The sequence below is a fragment of the Lissotriton vulgaris genome, chromosome 11 (genome assembly GCF_964263255.1).
Source record: "Lissotriton vulgaris chromosome 11, aLisVul1.2, whole genome shotgun sequence".
Classification (NCBI taxonomy): Eukaryota; Metazoa; Chordata; class Amphibia; order Caudata; family Salamandridae; genus Lissotriton; species Lissotriton vulgaris.
In genome coordinates, this window is record NC_141699.1 from 409,139,837 (window position 1) to 409,155,150 (window position 15,314).

General features: G+C 44.3%; 1 protein-coding gene across 2 annotated transcripts in view; it reads left to right on the forward strand.

Annotated features, from left to right (window-relative positions):
• STAMBP (STAM binding protein) overlaps positions 1-15,314 on the forward strand; it is a 152,026-nt gene that overhangs the window by 82,677 nt on the left and 54,035 nt on the right. For both annotated transcript variants that reach the window (XM_086943461.1, XM_086943462.1), the window contains exon 4: positions 3,905-4,000. In XM_086943461.1, coding sequence (XP_086799587.1) covers positions 3,905-4,000 — 96 coding nt within the window. The remainder of the gene's footprint in view (positions 1-3,904; positions 4,001-15,314) is intronic.

Genomic DNA, 15,314 nt, shown 5'->3' on the forward strand with positions numbered 1-15,314 from the left:
ATGTAATTTTTTATACATAAACATTTCTTTGGCAACCTCCTAAAACATGTATTTTTGATTGTATGCATATATTTACACGTAAATGAATGCAAGATTATGATATATGACTGTTTTCCAAAAAACCCATTACCTTTCCTGATGAGGGCCCCCAAAATAGCTTGAGAGGACTGTAACATCAACCACTTCTGGATTGCTTTAAGATTATCGGCTATAGATATTTACTTTCTGTTAGGATTTTTTGGGGGCAGTTGGGGTTTTTTTCAAACAGTGAGCTCGTTGATTATCAAAATGCCTTGCTTTTCCTGTGTTAACTTGCATATAGCCCTGTTATATCACACAGCTACTGCACCTCTCCACCTAGTGCTGCATTATTTTCTTTTTTCATCGCCACACCTTGTTTCATATGAGATTTAAACCTCTATGTGAAGTGTATCTATATACCTATTGTGACTTATTTACCTTTATACACGTAAACGCCTGGATCATCAAGCCTGGATCATCAAAACGTATTTTAGTCATACAGTAGCAGACTATAAGAACAGTTATCCTCAGTAGCCTAGTGATAATGGTTTTCTAAGAGAAAGAGGTCTAGAAATTAAACTACAGAAAACCAAATTTATGGCATTCAATAGTTCAAAGAGTACACGTCCCAATCCGCTTTTATATGGTAAACCTCTCGAAAGAGTCTCCTCTTTCGTTTATTTGGGGATAACCATTACAGATACAATGGATTGGGACGAACACATCAAAAAATCTTCTTTAAAACTGTCTCAATGATCAGGTGGGATTATGAAGGTATTTTCAAAGTCCACGCTGAATTCAATTAGCCCAGACATTGAAATCTACAAGGTACAATCGTTGGGAGGGGTTACATATGGGGCTGAATTATGGGGCCACTCTGGTCCCGTGAATTTACCACAGGTAGAGAACAACTTTTTAAGACACTTGTTGAATCTCCCACAGAGTACTCCGCTAACCCCACTCCGATTAGACTTGAGGCTTATGGCAATCTCAGACTTATTAAAACTTAAGCCCCTAATGTACTGGCGCCGCCTGTGGGTCACCCCAGAACTCTCTGTTTATAGAGAGTAACTTTTTGAGGTAATGAATCTGAGGGGGGCTGCTACCCTGCCGTGGTTGGCACATATTAAACATATGTTTAGGCTTTCCTGTTTTCAGTTTCTATTTTTGGTAAATTCTGGTAGGGTTTTTTCAGTGTTTTCAATACCTTAAAAAACAGTTGTTCTCAGTGGTTACACATTTTCGCGCCACTAAAAACAACAGAAAAAGTGTTTTTCCAGTGTTTATGGAACGTTTTGCTTTTATTATTGCTTGCTTTCTGCACTGAAAGAACATGGTATATAGACAGTGTACTTATAGTGTATATGGGGTCCACTTAGATTTTTGCAAATTAATCTTATTGTAGTACACCATACAATACTTCTTCTGTGAGCCTTTGGGTCATGTGCGCTCGCTCTTTCCTTCTCCTGTAAACTTCTGTGAAAAGGCCCTCTCAGCATTCATAGCCCCTTGTGCTGAGAACCATCAGCTAAGGGACACAGTTGGTATGACTCTTTCTTTGATGCCACATAAAGCACAAAATGATAAATATTTGTGTTTTAGTTCCTGTGCATAAGAAAACAGTGCACCAGAATGGACTAAAAAGGCAATAGCATCCCTCATTAACTCTGAAGATTGTAAAGATGCTTTCAGCATACCATCTAACAAGTGGCACGGATCTCCTACAGGGAATCACTTCAGCTTGGGTATCAATTGTGACAGGTCATCACACAACTATTTTATATACGTAGCTGAATCACTGCAAATACAAACAATATCATTCCAATCTTTGTTGAATTTGGAAAGAACCTTTTTTGCAGAGCATTACAAGTGACACTGTTCCATGTTTTCCAAAAGACTGGTGTCCTGTTTTCACCACTATCCCAGATGCTTGGTGATATATATACACTTGTCACTATACCTTGCAATGAATGTTTAAAGCCTGAGGTGTTGGCAATTCACCTACTATCAATACTGACCCACTAGAAACTATGGTCTGATGTATTAAGGGTTTTTACCCATTCTCAGTGGGTAAATGTGATGACACATATTAGGAAAGATTTTTATGAAACCAGCCATTTTACCTATCAGTGAAAGAATCAAATACAGCCAAAATATCAAACATGAGTTTGATATTTCCTGATTCTCTATAGTTTATAAAATAATTAAACTAGACCTAAAACATGAAACTAAACCCTGCATCTTTAGACCAAAGGCCACAAAACTGAAAAAAGTAAAAGGAAGAAGAAACAATATTTTAGTGGCATCCCTAAAGAGCAAAACTCAAGCAGAATAATGTTGGCCAGTCTTTCTTACTGCTAGCTTGTATAACAAAGTTACATTGTATTGACCCCTTCAGGAAGAAAAAAAATGACTTTCACTCTCTTTTTCCTTTCTTTGAATGGCATTTAGTTTGTGGTTGTCCAGGTGTTTTTTCAGTGTTTATATGTTTTCACCGGCGAGGGCTATTTTTCTTTCAGTGGGGTTTTATCAGTTATTATAGGTTTAAACCTAAAACCCCACAGCCTACATATGTTCACCAGTTTGGGGCTACGAGAACTCTGGCTGGATCTTGAGTTTGCCTGCTCCTCAATCTCTAGAAAACAATTGAAGACCCTCTTTGAGGAGCACAATCTGGCAAAGCTGCTCCCGAACAGGCAAGTTAACCTCAGCGTTCCTAGAGATAAAAGATAGGTCTTCATTTGAGCCGACCCTAGATATTATTAAACCAGCTGCATCCAGAAAATGTTACCTCCTGTTCAGGTATGGGGTGTTGCCACTTCGTTGCTTCACCCACAAATGGAAGGGTATGCATTTCTTAAATTGTCCGGCATGCGATTGCCCCGATGAGACAGTATATCATGTGTTTTTTAGTTGCCCTGGCCACTATAAAGCTAGAAAACGTTGGCTGGTGCAGATCTGTAGGAACCTTGGAACTAGACAATGTGCAGAGGCTTGTAGGATCCTTCTGTAGGATACAAGAATCCCTATTGTTTTTTCAGTCGCAGGTTTTTTATTTTCTATGTGGTGCTCGCGTGGGTACCATCTAAAGTTTTCCCATCGGACAATAGAAGCCCCAAGAATAGAACCATAAGTATTCTATTTCTCTGCAATTTGAGTAGTCTACTCTCTCTCGGTTACTTTATGATGGCCTTAATTATACAGTCCTGCTATTTTGATTTGATATAAACCTGTTAGCTCACTGTTTGAGGAACTATGAAGCAACTAGTTTACTTCTACATCACTGCAAAAACTAATGTGTAGAAGTAACTTCTAGCAGGACTCAAGCCTAAATGTGAGGCCTAGGTTAATTTTTATATGATAAGACCTAGTCACCTTTTTATGAACTTTTTATACTAATGTATTCATTTATTTATTTATTATTTGTACTATACACTTTACATCTCTGTATTCTTGCTTATGGTCCAGTCCATTCCCCTTACGATATGAGCAGCCATCCCTTACTATCAGGTGTGTGTACTGTTGTATGTCTATTTTCTTTTTATTTTTTGCATTAATTGATACTCATTTATATCGTCGCCTTTACACTCCTTTGTATGCATTTTTGATTGTACTTTTGAGGTCATAACGATAAAATAAAGTTTATGATGATGATGATGGTTATCTAAGGAAAAAAGGTAACAAGCAAACCAACTTTGGTGAAACAATCAAATGGAAACCCAAACTTTCATAATCTGAAATGATAATCAAAAGGAAAATGAAAGATTGAACAAAATGTGTGTACAAAGTCTAGAAACTAGAGAGACCATAAAGTCTTCCTCTGAATATCTTTTCATCTGTCTCTTTGGCTGTATTTCTAACATAAAGCATTGTTTGCTTCCAGAAACTGAAGGAGATTGCATTCCCCAAGGCAGAAGAACTGAAGAAGGAGCTGTTGAAAAGATATGCTTTGGAGTATTCAGCATACAGTAAGCGCAAGGTAGGTCTGAGCTGGCAAGACACTTTTATTCTTTATGGCCTACCTAATTTACTTATGTTTTGTCCCGCATCCTCCTTATTTTGCTCTTCCTCCCATTACTCCAATATTTTTACATCATTGACATCTTATATTAAACCCTCCTGTCTCTTGGGAATTTCTCGTAAAATGTCAGATGTACATGTAATGTGTTTGGTATGAATGGTAATGCAATAGGTCTCACTTCCATATCTCTGCAGTGCAGTAGCTGCTGATCTGTGGGAAGAGTAGTGGGGCGGGGATGGGGGTTGACGACAGGGAGGTGGGGTGGATGGACAACTAATAAAAATTTAAAAAATTAAATTGGGGGTAAAAGACCTTGCCTGCCATCCAACACTCTTCTTTGCCATGTCCTTGCTGCAGCACACAGGCACACAGGCTCCCAGTGTTTCCTATGGCCAATCCTTACGCTGCTCTCCCGCTTGAAAGCAGCATCAGTATTGGCCTGAGCGCCGTGAATTTGAACTCCCAGAGGGACTTGGAGGATGTGCTTGCTTTCTCCAACCTGGCAACGCAGCTGGGTGGGAGACGGCTTAGTGCGTATGTCGGTTTGGTCGTCCTGAGACGGCCGACCAAACCGACATGTGCACTGAGTGCAGTGACCACTACTCCCTCTCATCACTGCACTGGCTCTGCCCCCAAGACTCGCCAGCTCTTAGCACCTGAAAAATAAAATGATAATAAACCAGTTTTATTATCAATTTATTAAAATGAGGAGTGTTGTGCTATACAAGTGCCAATCCACAATAAAAACAAGCCATGAAATATTCAATAAGATCATAAAAAAGCTTACAAATTAAAGTAAGCCAGCAAGTGCTAATATTCATCCTGCTTTATCAAATCTATCCAGGCTTTTGGGTTGCATTACTACTACCTGTTTTGCAGGTCATCACTAACATGAAAAATGTCAAACTTGAACTGTCAGCCATTGAAATCCTGTCTACTGGCACTGGTCCGACAAATGGTTGAGAACATTTCCTTCCAGGCCTTGAGCGATGGGGGGTGGGGGTGGGGGGGCTTTAAAAAGCTTGGGGGACTTGCATCCAAATAAGCTTTTCATCTTAATAGAAAATGCTCAAACAGAGGTTGCACTGGGACCGGGACACTTCTTGTACTATGCTGGCCTGGCGGAAATGGCCAGGAAGATATGGACCACCTTCCCTGAGGCACTAGGGGAGTCTGCCACTTTGGGAGCCCTGCTGACCTGCCGGTCCAGTAGGCACTTGATATCTTTGTTGTAGAAAGCCTTAAGAGCAGATGCATTGGGAAGCTGTTTGCGGGCACTGGGGGCATGGGAGGGGGACCTGGGTGCACCCTTGGGGTATACAGACTGGGCACGCGCCTGCTCACTTACACAGACCGTGTCATGCAATATACTCCTTTGAGCAGTGCATGATTTCTGGGACCAGCTGGTGTGTGAACTTACAAGGTTACCTTGATACAGGTGTTGGTGATCCCACAATGTTTGTTGGGAGATTTTCAAAGGTATAAAAATTACAAGATTGCCTATAAATTCTTGCAGCTGGCACTGATTCTTCCCAGACGCATGGTGGCCTTCACCGGGATGGGACTGTGGGCTCCAGAGATAGTCCACCGGCACAGAGATGTTGATGAATATTCGTTGTACACACAAGAGGGGTGTGTACAACGGATCACCAGGAGCATGGCACAGGGAACCACACCGAGCACCAGCAGCGACAATCACTAGTGGTTAACTTGTCCTCTCATCTTTTGACTGACCTCCTTTTTTTTTTTTTTTTTTTTTTTTTTTAATAATTTTTTTATTGAGAATTTTTCCCCCATTTTATAACATGAGCAGGGCAATTCATTGCAGTACTTTGAAACAAAAGGTTATACAAAAAAAACTCATACGATCAAACAAAATCTAAACTCTTTCTTAATTTTTTAAGAATCTACTCCAGACTTCCATCGGATAAAGGGTTCCCAGATTTGCACACCCAACTTCCTACCCTTTTTTCCCTTTCTAGCGTATATGGCCGTTTCCAATTTTTGTATTGACATTACTTTTCCTAGCCATTGGTGATATGATGGTGGGTTAGGATCTAACCAAAGAGAAGCCATTAATAATCTCAAGATCGCCATTGCCACAAATATAACATTTTTACAATTCGAATGTTCGACAACACTTATCCCCAATAACATAGTGGATGGTGTTAACTCTATTGTTGTTGACATTGCCACTTGAAAGAAGTTCACAATATCTTGCTTCAATTTATCTAGGTGGGGACAGATTGCGAAAATGTGTATCAGACCAGCATCTGTGCTACCGCATCTAAAACATGTAGTACCTGATGTGCCACCCCACTGAGCAATCTTCGCCGGCGTATAGTATAGATGATACAACATCTTATAGTGCTGGGCTTGAAGGGACGAAGAGCATAGCATTTTTCTCCCCATTTCCAATGACTCAGTAAAGATGTCCCCGCCCATTTCCAAATCTGAAGACCATTTGTCCACCCATTTCTCTAGGTCATCTTTCTTTAGATTTGTCATTTCTAAATAGAACCTTTTAATAGTGCAATCGGAACCACTTTCTATAAGGTCCAACAATGTACTTCTTTCAAAACCCAATGCGCCTCCTTGTTTTTTCAAAAGGCAGCTTCTTATTTGGAGATATTTAAAAAAGTGTTTTGTATCCAAAATAAAGCTGTTTTGCAAATCCACAAATTGAAGCATACCTTGAGGACCCATCATGTCACCAACTTTTCTTATCCCCCGATTATCCCACTCTTTAAAGACAATACCCGAGAAAACCTCACTAGGTAAGGAAGGATTATCCTTTAATCTGGTGTATAAATTAAACTTCCCAATTCCCACCTTCTTTGATATCCCTTTCCATATATTATATGCAGCCATTACTGTCTTAAAACGTGTTCTTTTGTAATAGCTACCCTCCGTAAATCTTAAAAAGACATTTTCAGCATTTATACCAAGAACCAAACCATAAATTGCAAGCGACCCAAGCTTATCCCAACCCTCCATTTCGGCCCCCCGATCAAACCGACCATGTATTGCAGTGCTGCTGCCCAATAATATTGCTTTAGATCTGGTAATGACCAACCTCCTCTCTCCCGTGGGAGCGACATAAATCTCAATGCCCTCCGCGTCTTGCCTTTTGCCCAGACAAAACGATTGATCATTTGTTCACAAATTTTAAACCACTTATTGTCGAATAGTAATGAGATTGCTCTAAACATGTACAAAAATTTCGGCAAAATCAACATTTTAATGATATTGACTCGTCCTACTAATGATAAGTGGAGATTCTCATATCGGTCAAGATCTCTCTTTACTTTGTCTATTACTGGGGCTATATTTTTTTCCACCAAGTTATCAAGGTCAGCTGAAATATTGATACCTAAATAAAGTCCTTCCTGAACCACTCGATTGTCCCCACAAATTGTCACTGAATTTTTGATGATCTGCGTCTTTGTGGTGTTCAAAGCATAGCCCGAAACACGCCCAAATTTAAAAGCCTCCGCTTCTAATAACCCTATCGCCTCCGTGGGGTTTGGTGTTATCACCGCCACGTCATCAGCGTAAGCAAGAATCTTATAAGGACCCAATAGTGTATTTAGTGGAGAGATATCTGGGCAGAGCTCTATCCTGCGGATTAGTGGGTCCATATACATGGCAAATAAGAGAGGCGAGCAGGGACACCCCTGTCGTGTGCCTCTCTTAATGTGAAATTGTCCTGTAATCCCCCCGTTAACTCTTAGAGCTGCAACCGGTTCCCTATACAAAGTCTGTAGGGCCTTCATAAAGCCCCCCTTTATGCCAGGTCTTGTTAAAATGTGCCACAGATAATCCCAGGAGACCCGATCGAACGCCTTCTCTGCGTCTAACAACATTACAGCCATCGGGTCTCCTGTGATCTCGGCGGCATCGAAGAGGGTTATAACTTTCCGGGTGTGATGTGTCGTCCCTCTACCAGGGATAAAACCGTGTTGGTTACTACTAACTAAAGCGCCAATTACCCCTGCGAATCTTGTAGCGAGTGCTTTCGAATATATTTTAGCGTCGTTGTTTATCAATGTTATTGGTCTATAGGACCCTGGCTCAGTCGCCATTTTCCCCTTTTTTAATATTAATACAATGTCTGCGGCGCCCCAGGATTTGGGGATAGACTCCCCAATTTGCGCAGTTTGAAACATTCTGATTAGGTCCAGACTTAAAATCCCCCAAAAAGTTTTATAGAACTCTAGAGGGAGTTGATCCGGGCCGGCAGCCTTTCCAGAAGGGAGATTGCCCATAGCTTCTTGAACTTCTATTTGGTCCAGCTGCTTCTCCAGCCCTTCTGCATCTTCAATAGAGACTCTTTCGACCGGGATGTTCTGAAGATATTCAGTCATCTCTTCCGGATTGCAAAAATATTGTTGATCATATAGTTTCTGATAAAACTTCCTGAAGACTTTCCTTATTTTCTCCGAATCTGAATGTATATTTCCATATTCATCCCGAATCTCCCTAACCGTACCAGATGCTGCTATCTGTCTGGTCCGCATGGCTAAAACATGTCCAACTTTTTCACTATATTCATAGCATCTCTCTCTTTTTATAGTGTAATACTGTGCTGCCTTATTCGCCAGTTCCTCCTCAGCTTCACTTTTTACCTTCATCAATTCTAAGATTGATTGTTCAATTGGTTCCCCCCTTATTACACATTTATGGAACTGTTCCTCCGCCTCAAATACGGCCCTCTCTAGATTACTGTCTCTGAGTCGTGTTACTTTCCGTTTGTATGCGCTAAAGCTACATGTCTCTCCACGGGCCTCCAGGAGCAGATCCTCAACAAGGGTCTGGGTTTTGTCCCTACGAACTATCTTGATCTATTTAAACTACGACAGGATTTGGCTGTCTTCTTCCACAATGTTAGACTGAGAGTCTTCTTCGAGCACCAAGACTCTTTTGATAGACAAAGGGGCGATACACCATTCCGTCCTAAGTCATCCTTCACACCACAATTGGCAGTACTTCCACCACAGATTGCGGCTTTCGAGGCAGCAGTGATCCACGATGTGGAATCAACAAACTTGGCAAACTCAGGGCATTTCTCCAACCTTTCAAATCGGGAAAAGGAAGCACTGAAGACTTTGTTGGTCCAACAAGGATATTATTCTGAAGCCTGCAGACAAGGGCGGGGCCACCGTGATCATGGACATCGAGGCCTATCGCGGTGAATGTTTGCGTCTCCTGGCAGATCCACGAACGTACCAGAAATTGAGACAAGACCCCACGGAGGAGATCACCATGGAAATTGTCATTATGGTAGAGGAGGCCAAGGCTAATGACTGGATCACACAACAAGAAGCGGAGTTCCTTGTACAAAAACTACCAAGGACTCCGTACTTTTACATCTTGCCCAAGATCCACAAAGCAGTGCGACCCCCTCCCGGGAGACCTATTGTCTCTGGGATGGGGTCCCTGCTGGAACCTCTCTCGGAGTTTTGTGATTTCTACCTGAAACCTATGGTCCAAAAGCTACCCACCTATCTAAGGGACACATTAGATGTATTGAATCTATTGAAAGAGATACCGTTCAACCCTGAGGAGGAATTCCTAATAGGGCTAGACATCGAAGCCCTATATACCAACCTTCCACAGCGGGAAACCCTCAGGGTTTTAGAAACATTACTTTTTGAATGGGAGTGGCCATATGAAACACCGCAGACCTTCATTTTACATTTGGCCGAAATTGCCTTAACCAGGAACTTTTTTGAATTTGAGGGGTCTATATATCTCCAAACCCATGGGACCTCAATGGGGAGTGTCTTCGCCCCCAGTTTGGCAGGGCTATATGTAGGCGCTTTTGAGCAAATGACTATTCTGGACGTCAATGGACCTTGGGCTAATAACCTGCGATTATGGCGTCGCTACATTGATCACGTCCAAGTGATCTGGAGGGGTGATAAATCATCAGTCGACCACTTTTTGGAATGGCTCAACGCCCAAAATCCTTTCCTGCATTTCACCTCCACTGTCACCAAAACGCAACTACCTTTCCTGGATCTGGTGATTGAACCCACCAACGGTACCTTAAAGACCAAGGTTTTCCACAAATCTACGGATAAGAATTCCTTATTGGAATTTGGGAGCTTCCACCCCCGCTCCCTGCAGGAGAATTTACCTGTGGGACAATTCTTCCGGATTCGGCGAAATTGTTCGGAAACAGAGGATTTTCAAGTCGAATCAGAGGTTTTGACAAATAAACTCCAACAAAGAGGGTACCCACCTAAAATAATCAAAAAGGCTAAGAAAAGGGCCCTCAACACCAATCGAGAGTCATTACTCGTGAAGACTGTCAAACCTGAAATGAATAAGCCAGTGTTTGTGTCAACGTTTAATACGGCTCCACACCATATAAAACGCTTAGTCATGCAGAACTGGAAAATCCTGAACACCGGGGGGATGAACATTCCAACACCACTCTTCATTCAGACGCAGCCAAAACCTGAAGGATTTACTGGTACATACCAGACCCAGGGATCTGGGGGGAGTGAGGGAGACCAACGCACTACCAGGTTTACCTAGACTGATTGGTCACACTAGGTGCGGTTCATGCAGTGTATGTCATCTCACACGCAACTCCAAAACCATTGACCTTGGCCTTCGCACCCCCTGGGAACAGAGATCTCATACCAACTGTAATTCCCAGGGGGTGATATACTTGATTACATGCCCTTGCCAACGAAGGTATGTAGGGATGACAAGTAGGAAAGTGCGCGTGAGAATAACTGAACATCGCAGTACTATCAGATGCGGGAAGACCAATACTCGACTTACAGCTCACTTCCAGGAAAAAGGACACGGTATAGATGATCTGGAGTGGACTGTCATCGGAAAAATTCAACTAGGTAGATACCAAGCAGACGATCAGAATCTGCTGCTCCGGCGGGAGCAAAGATGGGTGTATCGTCTGAAGAGCCATCTGGTAGGACTGAATGATGACATCCCCTGGCAGGCGCTGAGTAGACAATAGTTCTCTATTTATGATGAAGCGGTGGTTTTCCGACATACTATGTAGCATTTTTATCATGAGGGTCTGTCTCTAGAATTGAATGGAGCCCCTCGTTATACAAAACCTTTTTAGGATTTTATCCCCCGCCCCCCCCCCCCCCCCCCGCCCCCCCTACACCTCAAAATGCCTTTAAGTTCCTTGTAACAACTTATCCCAGCATCTACCTAGTGGTTAATGTTGAGCCATGAGTGATTGCGAGGGATGTCCTGCTTTGGCTCTATGGAGGGGGTATTCCCGATCTATCAGGAGTGTTTCCTCCTTGCAAGTCCTAAATAAGTTTATCCCTATGAAGAAGAGCTGATTTATGAGGCTCCTGTACACCACACACCTCTCTGGTTCTGACTTATATGCTATCCGGGGGCAACCAGGTTTAGCAATGAGCATTACTTGTCTCCTAGTTAGCTCTATTGGGAGCCTGCGCCAACCGTGCTGGGTCGTTCGTTGAACTCTACCTACCAAGTCTCTCCTTGTACTTGGAGTAGAATATGGGAAATTATGTTATTTATAAAAAAATATATACATAACAACTTTTACAAATATGATGTCGCCATAGGAGTCTTGAACCCCTGTTACGAGGTAACATTCTCGGCACGAATTATATTCCCCACTGTTTCTTAATAATAACTCTGATCGTCTGACAAAGTTCTTCAATTAAATCAATTTTTTGAGCTGGGGTGAAATAGGGATAATCAGAAAATGGCAATTTACCACACAATACATTTTTGTAGTTTTCAGAAAACGGGACAACGTCACAGGAGTCTCGAACCCTGAACGCGAAGCGTCATTTGCACAGAATACTACATTTCCCATTATCTTTGAACGTGAACGTGGAACGTAATGACGTTCTTTGACGCGTTCACGTGGGACGCCCGAGCCGGTTCACAACATTAAGAACCCGAGCTAACACGGCGTACTTGATCTACGCGGTGCCACTGGTCGTGAATGATAAAACCAGGACAAGCCTTCAGAACGGTAAAGTGGGGGGTGTGAGAAGTTGGCCCGATATGCAGTGTTCACTATTCTAGCGACCACTATGCATCGGTCCAAACGACCCTTATGGTGATTGGTTGTAAGTCAACCTTAGACCAGCTATCCTAGTAGCGTGGATACGAGCAGTCTTCGGGCTAAACTCTAGAGGGCGTGTTAAGCTAGCTGTTATACCATCACATACCCCTTGAACACCAAGTGAAAGGACACCACACAAGTGTTATGAAAATAAACAGTATATTTATTAGAATCACAACAGCCCTGTACTCTTTATGAGGACAGGGTACTAAGCACAGAACAAAACTCTTAGGAAAATACTTCAAGTGCACAATCAATACAAGTGCATGAGGGCACAGGAAGGTTTAGTGGTCTCGGGCGGACCCGATAAGGCAAATCGGAAGCGAGGGACTCGGGACCCTTAAGTAAGGAGGCTATGCGGGCACCGAAATGCCGAAGTTACCTAGCCACAAGGGCTGTGGCTGCACAAGTCCTACAGGCGTCGGGGGTCTTCGCTGACGAGCCAGGAGCCGGAAGGAAGGAGTTGCTGGCCGGCGACCAGTGAAGAATAGTTCGTAGAGATCCAAGCCTGGATCGGAGATAGATGACACCTGAAAGCAGAGGGAACCAAGTTCGTACTACTAGCCAGTAGTCAGAGGGTGCCAGGAGGGCACCGGATGATCGTCACCTCGACTAGGTGGGTGGGCGACGCTAGGCTCTGCAGTCTCACGGACCAGGAGGCGTTGTCGGCGACCAGGATGGAGGTGCGAGCTGTCCCACGAAGGTTTATGCTGTCGGCGTCGCTGGGCCCAGGATTGGGGCAACAAGCCTTGGCAGATTTCAGGGGCCACGTGGTGGGCCTAAAATGGCGTCTTGAGTGGACCAGGAGGGTCCGGGTGCTCCTCTTGCAGAAGGGAGCAAAGGCTAGTCTGGAGCAACCAGACCAGCAACGTTGGTTGTCGGTTGTCGTCCAAGAGCCACAAGCCAGCGGCTAGTGATCGGACAACGTGCTGAACAGCAAAGCAGAAGGGCCCCACGCAGATCGTGGAGATGCTGGGAGACTGCACTTCGGTGCTGGAGCTGCTCAGGGTCGGGGCTTCTCGGACCCCAGAGCACTCACCAGAGGATTCCTTCGGTGGTTGTGCTGGTTAAGAAAGCGTGCAGGTTTTGATGATGGCCGGTCCCTCGAGGTCTCGTCGCACCCACAGATCTCAGCTGAGCTGACGATGTGGGTAGAGGTCAGAGGTGCCAGGGAAGCCGGTTCTCGTCGAGCTGGGTCGTCGGATTTCTGAGGAAGGACTTGCAGCAAACCGCAGAGTTCTTAGATGGTGCCTGCGGATGAAGGGTGACTACTCCTTAGCCACAAGGGAGAAATCTTGAGAAGAGTCTTGAATGTCCTTTCGTAGAAAGTAGTTCTTGATTCAAAGATGATCTAATTTGGAAGGGTCCCCGCTCCTGCCTTTATCCTAAAGAAAGGGGTGGGTACGTGACTAGGTCCTGCCCTAGGGGTGGGACCAGGAAGGGGGGTAGTTACACCCCTCTCCCCTGCCGGACTTTCCCCGGGTCAGGGGCTGCGCACCCCTGGAACTGGTTCTAGCCGGCAGATGCGTAGTGAGCACCGGGGTGCCACTCCGCAGTCACCTTCTTGTAAAGCCCTGCCTACCCAGAATACACAAAACCCTGTCTGGGATGGTGCGATCACCGCCCCGGACAGGAAACCGTTTGTCCAAGCTCTCCTCGCTGGAAGGACTCCCAGCAGCAGGAGGTCAGACTCGTGTCTGTGGTGGCAGCGTCCATTTTGTGGAGCTGAGGCTTCAGTTAACTTTAACCGGGGTTCACAGTTACGTACATGTCGTGTCCCTCTAGAAGGGCGGAATGCTAACCTCGTCGCCAGCATTGGTGAGGGGGCAGCATCTCGATCCGTATGACACCTTACTCGACATGTCTTGATAACGCGATACCGAAGTTACCGATATGGTACGCGTTATCATGGAACAGCCATTGGGTCTTGGTTCCGCAAGCTGCAACCGGGCTCGGCTCGTGCCAGAGCCCAATTCACACGGTTCCACGCACTCTGCCTTCAGGATTGTCAAGGCCTGCCATAGGAGTGACTGATAGGAACTCGGGTGTCCATTTTAAGGTTAGATATAGGGATACTATACCTACAGCAACGAGCGAGTACGCCACGTTGCCCCAGCTGTCGCGCAGCCAGTTGTGTCAGATTTAGATGGCCATCCAGGGGTGGCATAGTAAATGCTTCCGCCCCTGGTAGGCCTTGGGTACACCGATGCCCTGAGTTACAGGGTCTGACAAGGTGGCCCAGTTCCAATTGGGTAATGCACCTAAGGTACACACATCAATTTAGCGAGAGAACAGCTAGGCTGTGGGTCTGATTAGCAGGCCCACAGCCCGAGAAAGTCGTAAACTAGTGAAACAAAAGCAAAAAGTCTGGGTGATCATAGGATTGCAGACCCTACTCTCCTACAGGGGGCTCGACAGGGGGTAACGCGTTTTGCGCAGGCAATAACAAACTTACAAACGAAGGTTAAAGAGCGGACTGGGATACATTGATTCTCAGACGTATACGAGGGGGTTGAGCCTTCTAGATTAAATCTCCCTCACTATTTACTTTCCAGATTGTGTTCTTTGGCGTCCTCTACACCGGACACCAATACGAGTACATAAATGACATAAACTCGGTAAGTGAACCATCTGGATATAACAATCGGAGTGGGGTGACTATAATAGCCACAGTTGGATACTGTGGTATTACAATGGCCTCTGGGCTGTTCTAAGTGGAACTGGGTACTTGGTATAAATGACTATGCGAAGGCAGAGAGATGGTCTAGTATAAGGCATTGGGTCTTATACACACCGGACTGTATAGGGACAATTGATAATTTTAACAGAAGTCCAAGCATAAGTTTGCATTTGGGGCTTTCTAAACAACACGAGACACACTATTTCAGTGGCTATAGACAATGTATATAATTGAAAGATTGAGTAGGTGGATCCTAACAAGGGTGCTTTATCCACCCCTCTTTTCTCTCTTTCTTTGCCACAGCGAATGTTCTTCCGCATTTGAGGGGACACTCTCCACATATTTTACAGGAGTGGTATGGATTAATTGGACCTACCTCCCTGTTGGGGTAATTTTTCTCCGAAATACGGGGGAACCCTGAGTGATACCGAATGCGACGGTCCTGAAGAAGACCGGAGTGACCTTTCAGGCGCATCAAGAGCGGTCGAAACATG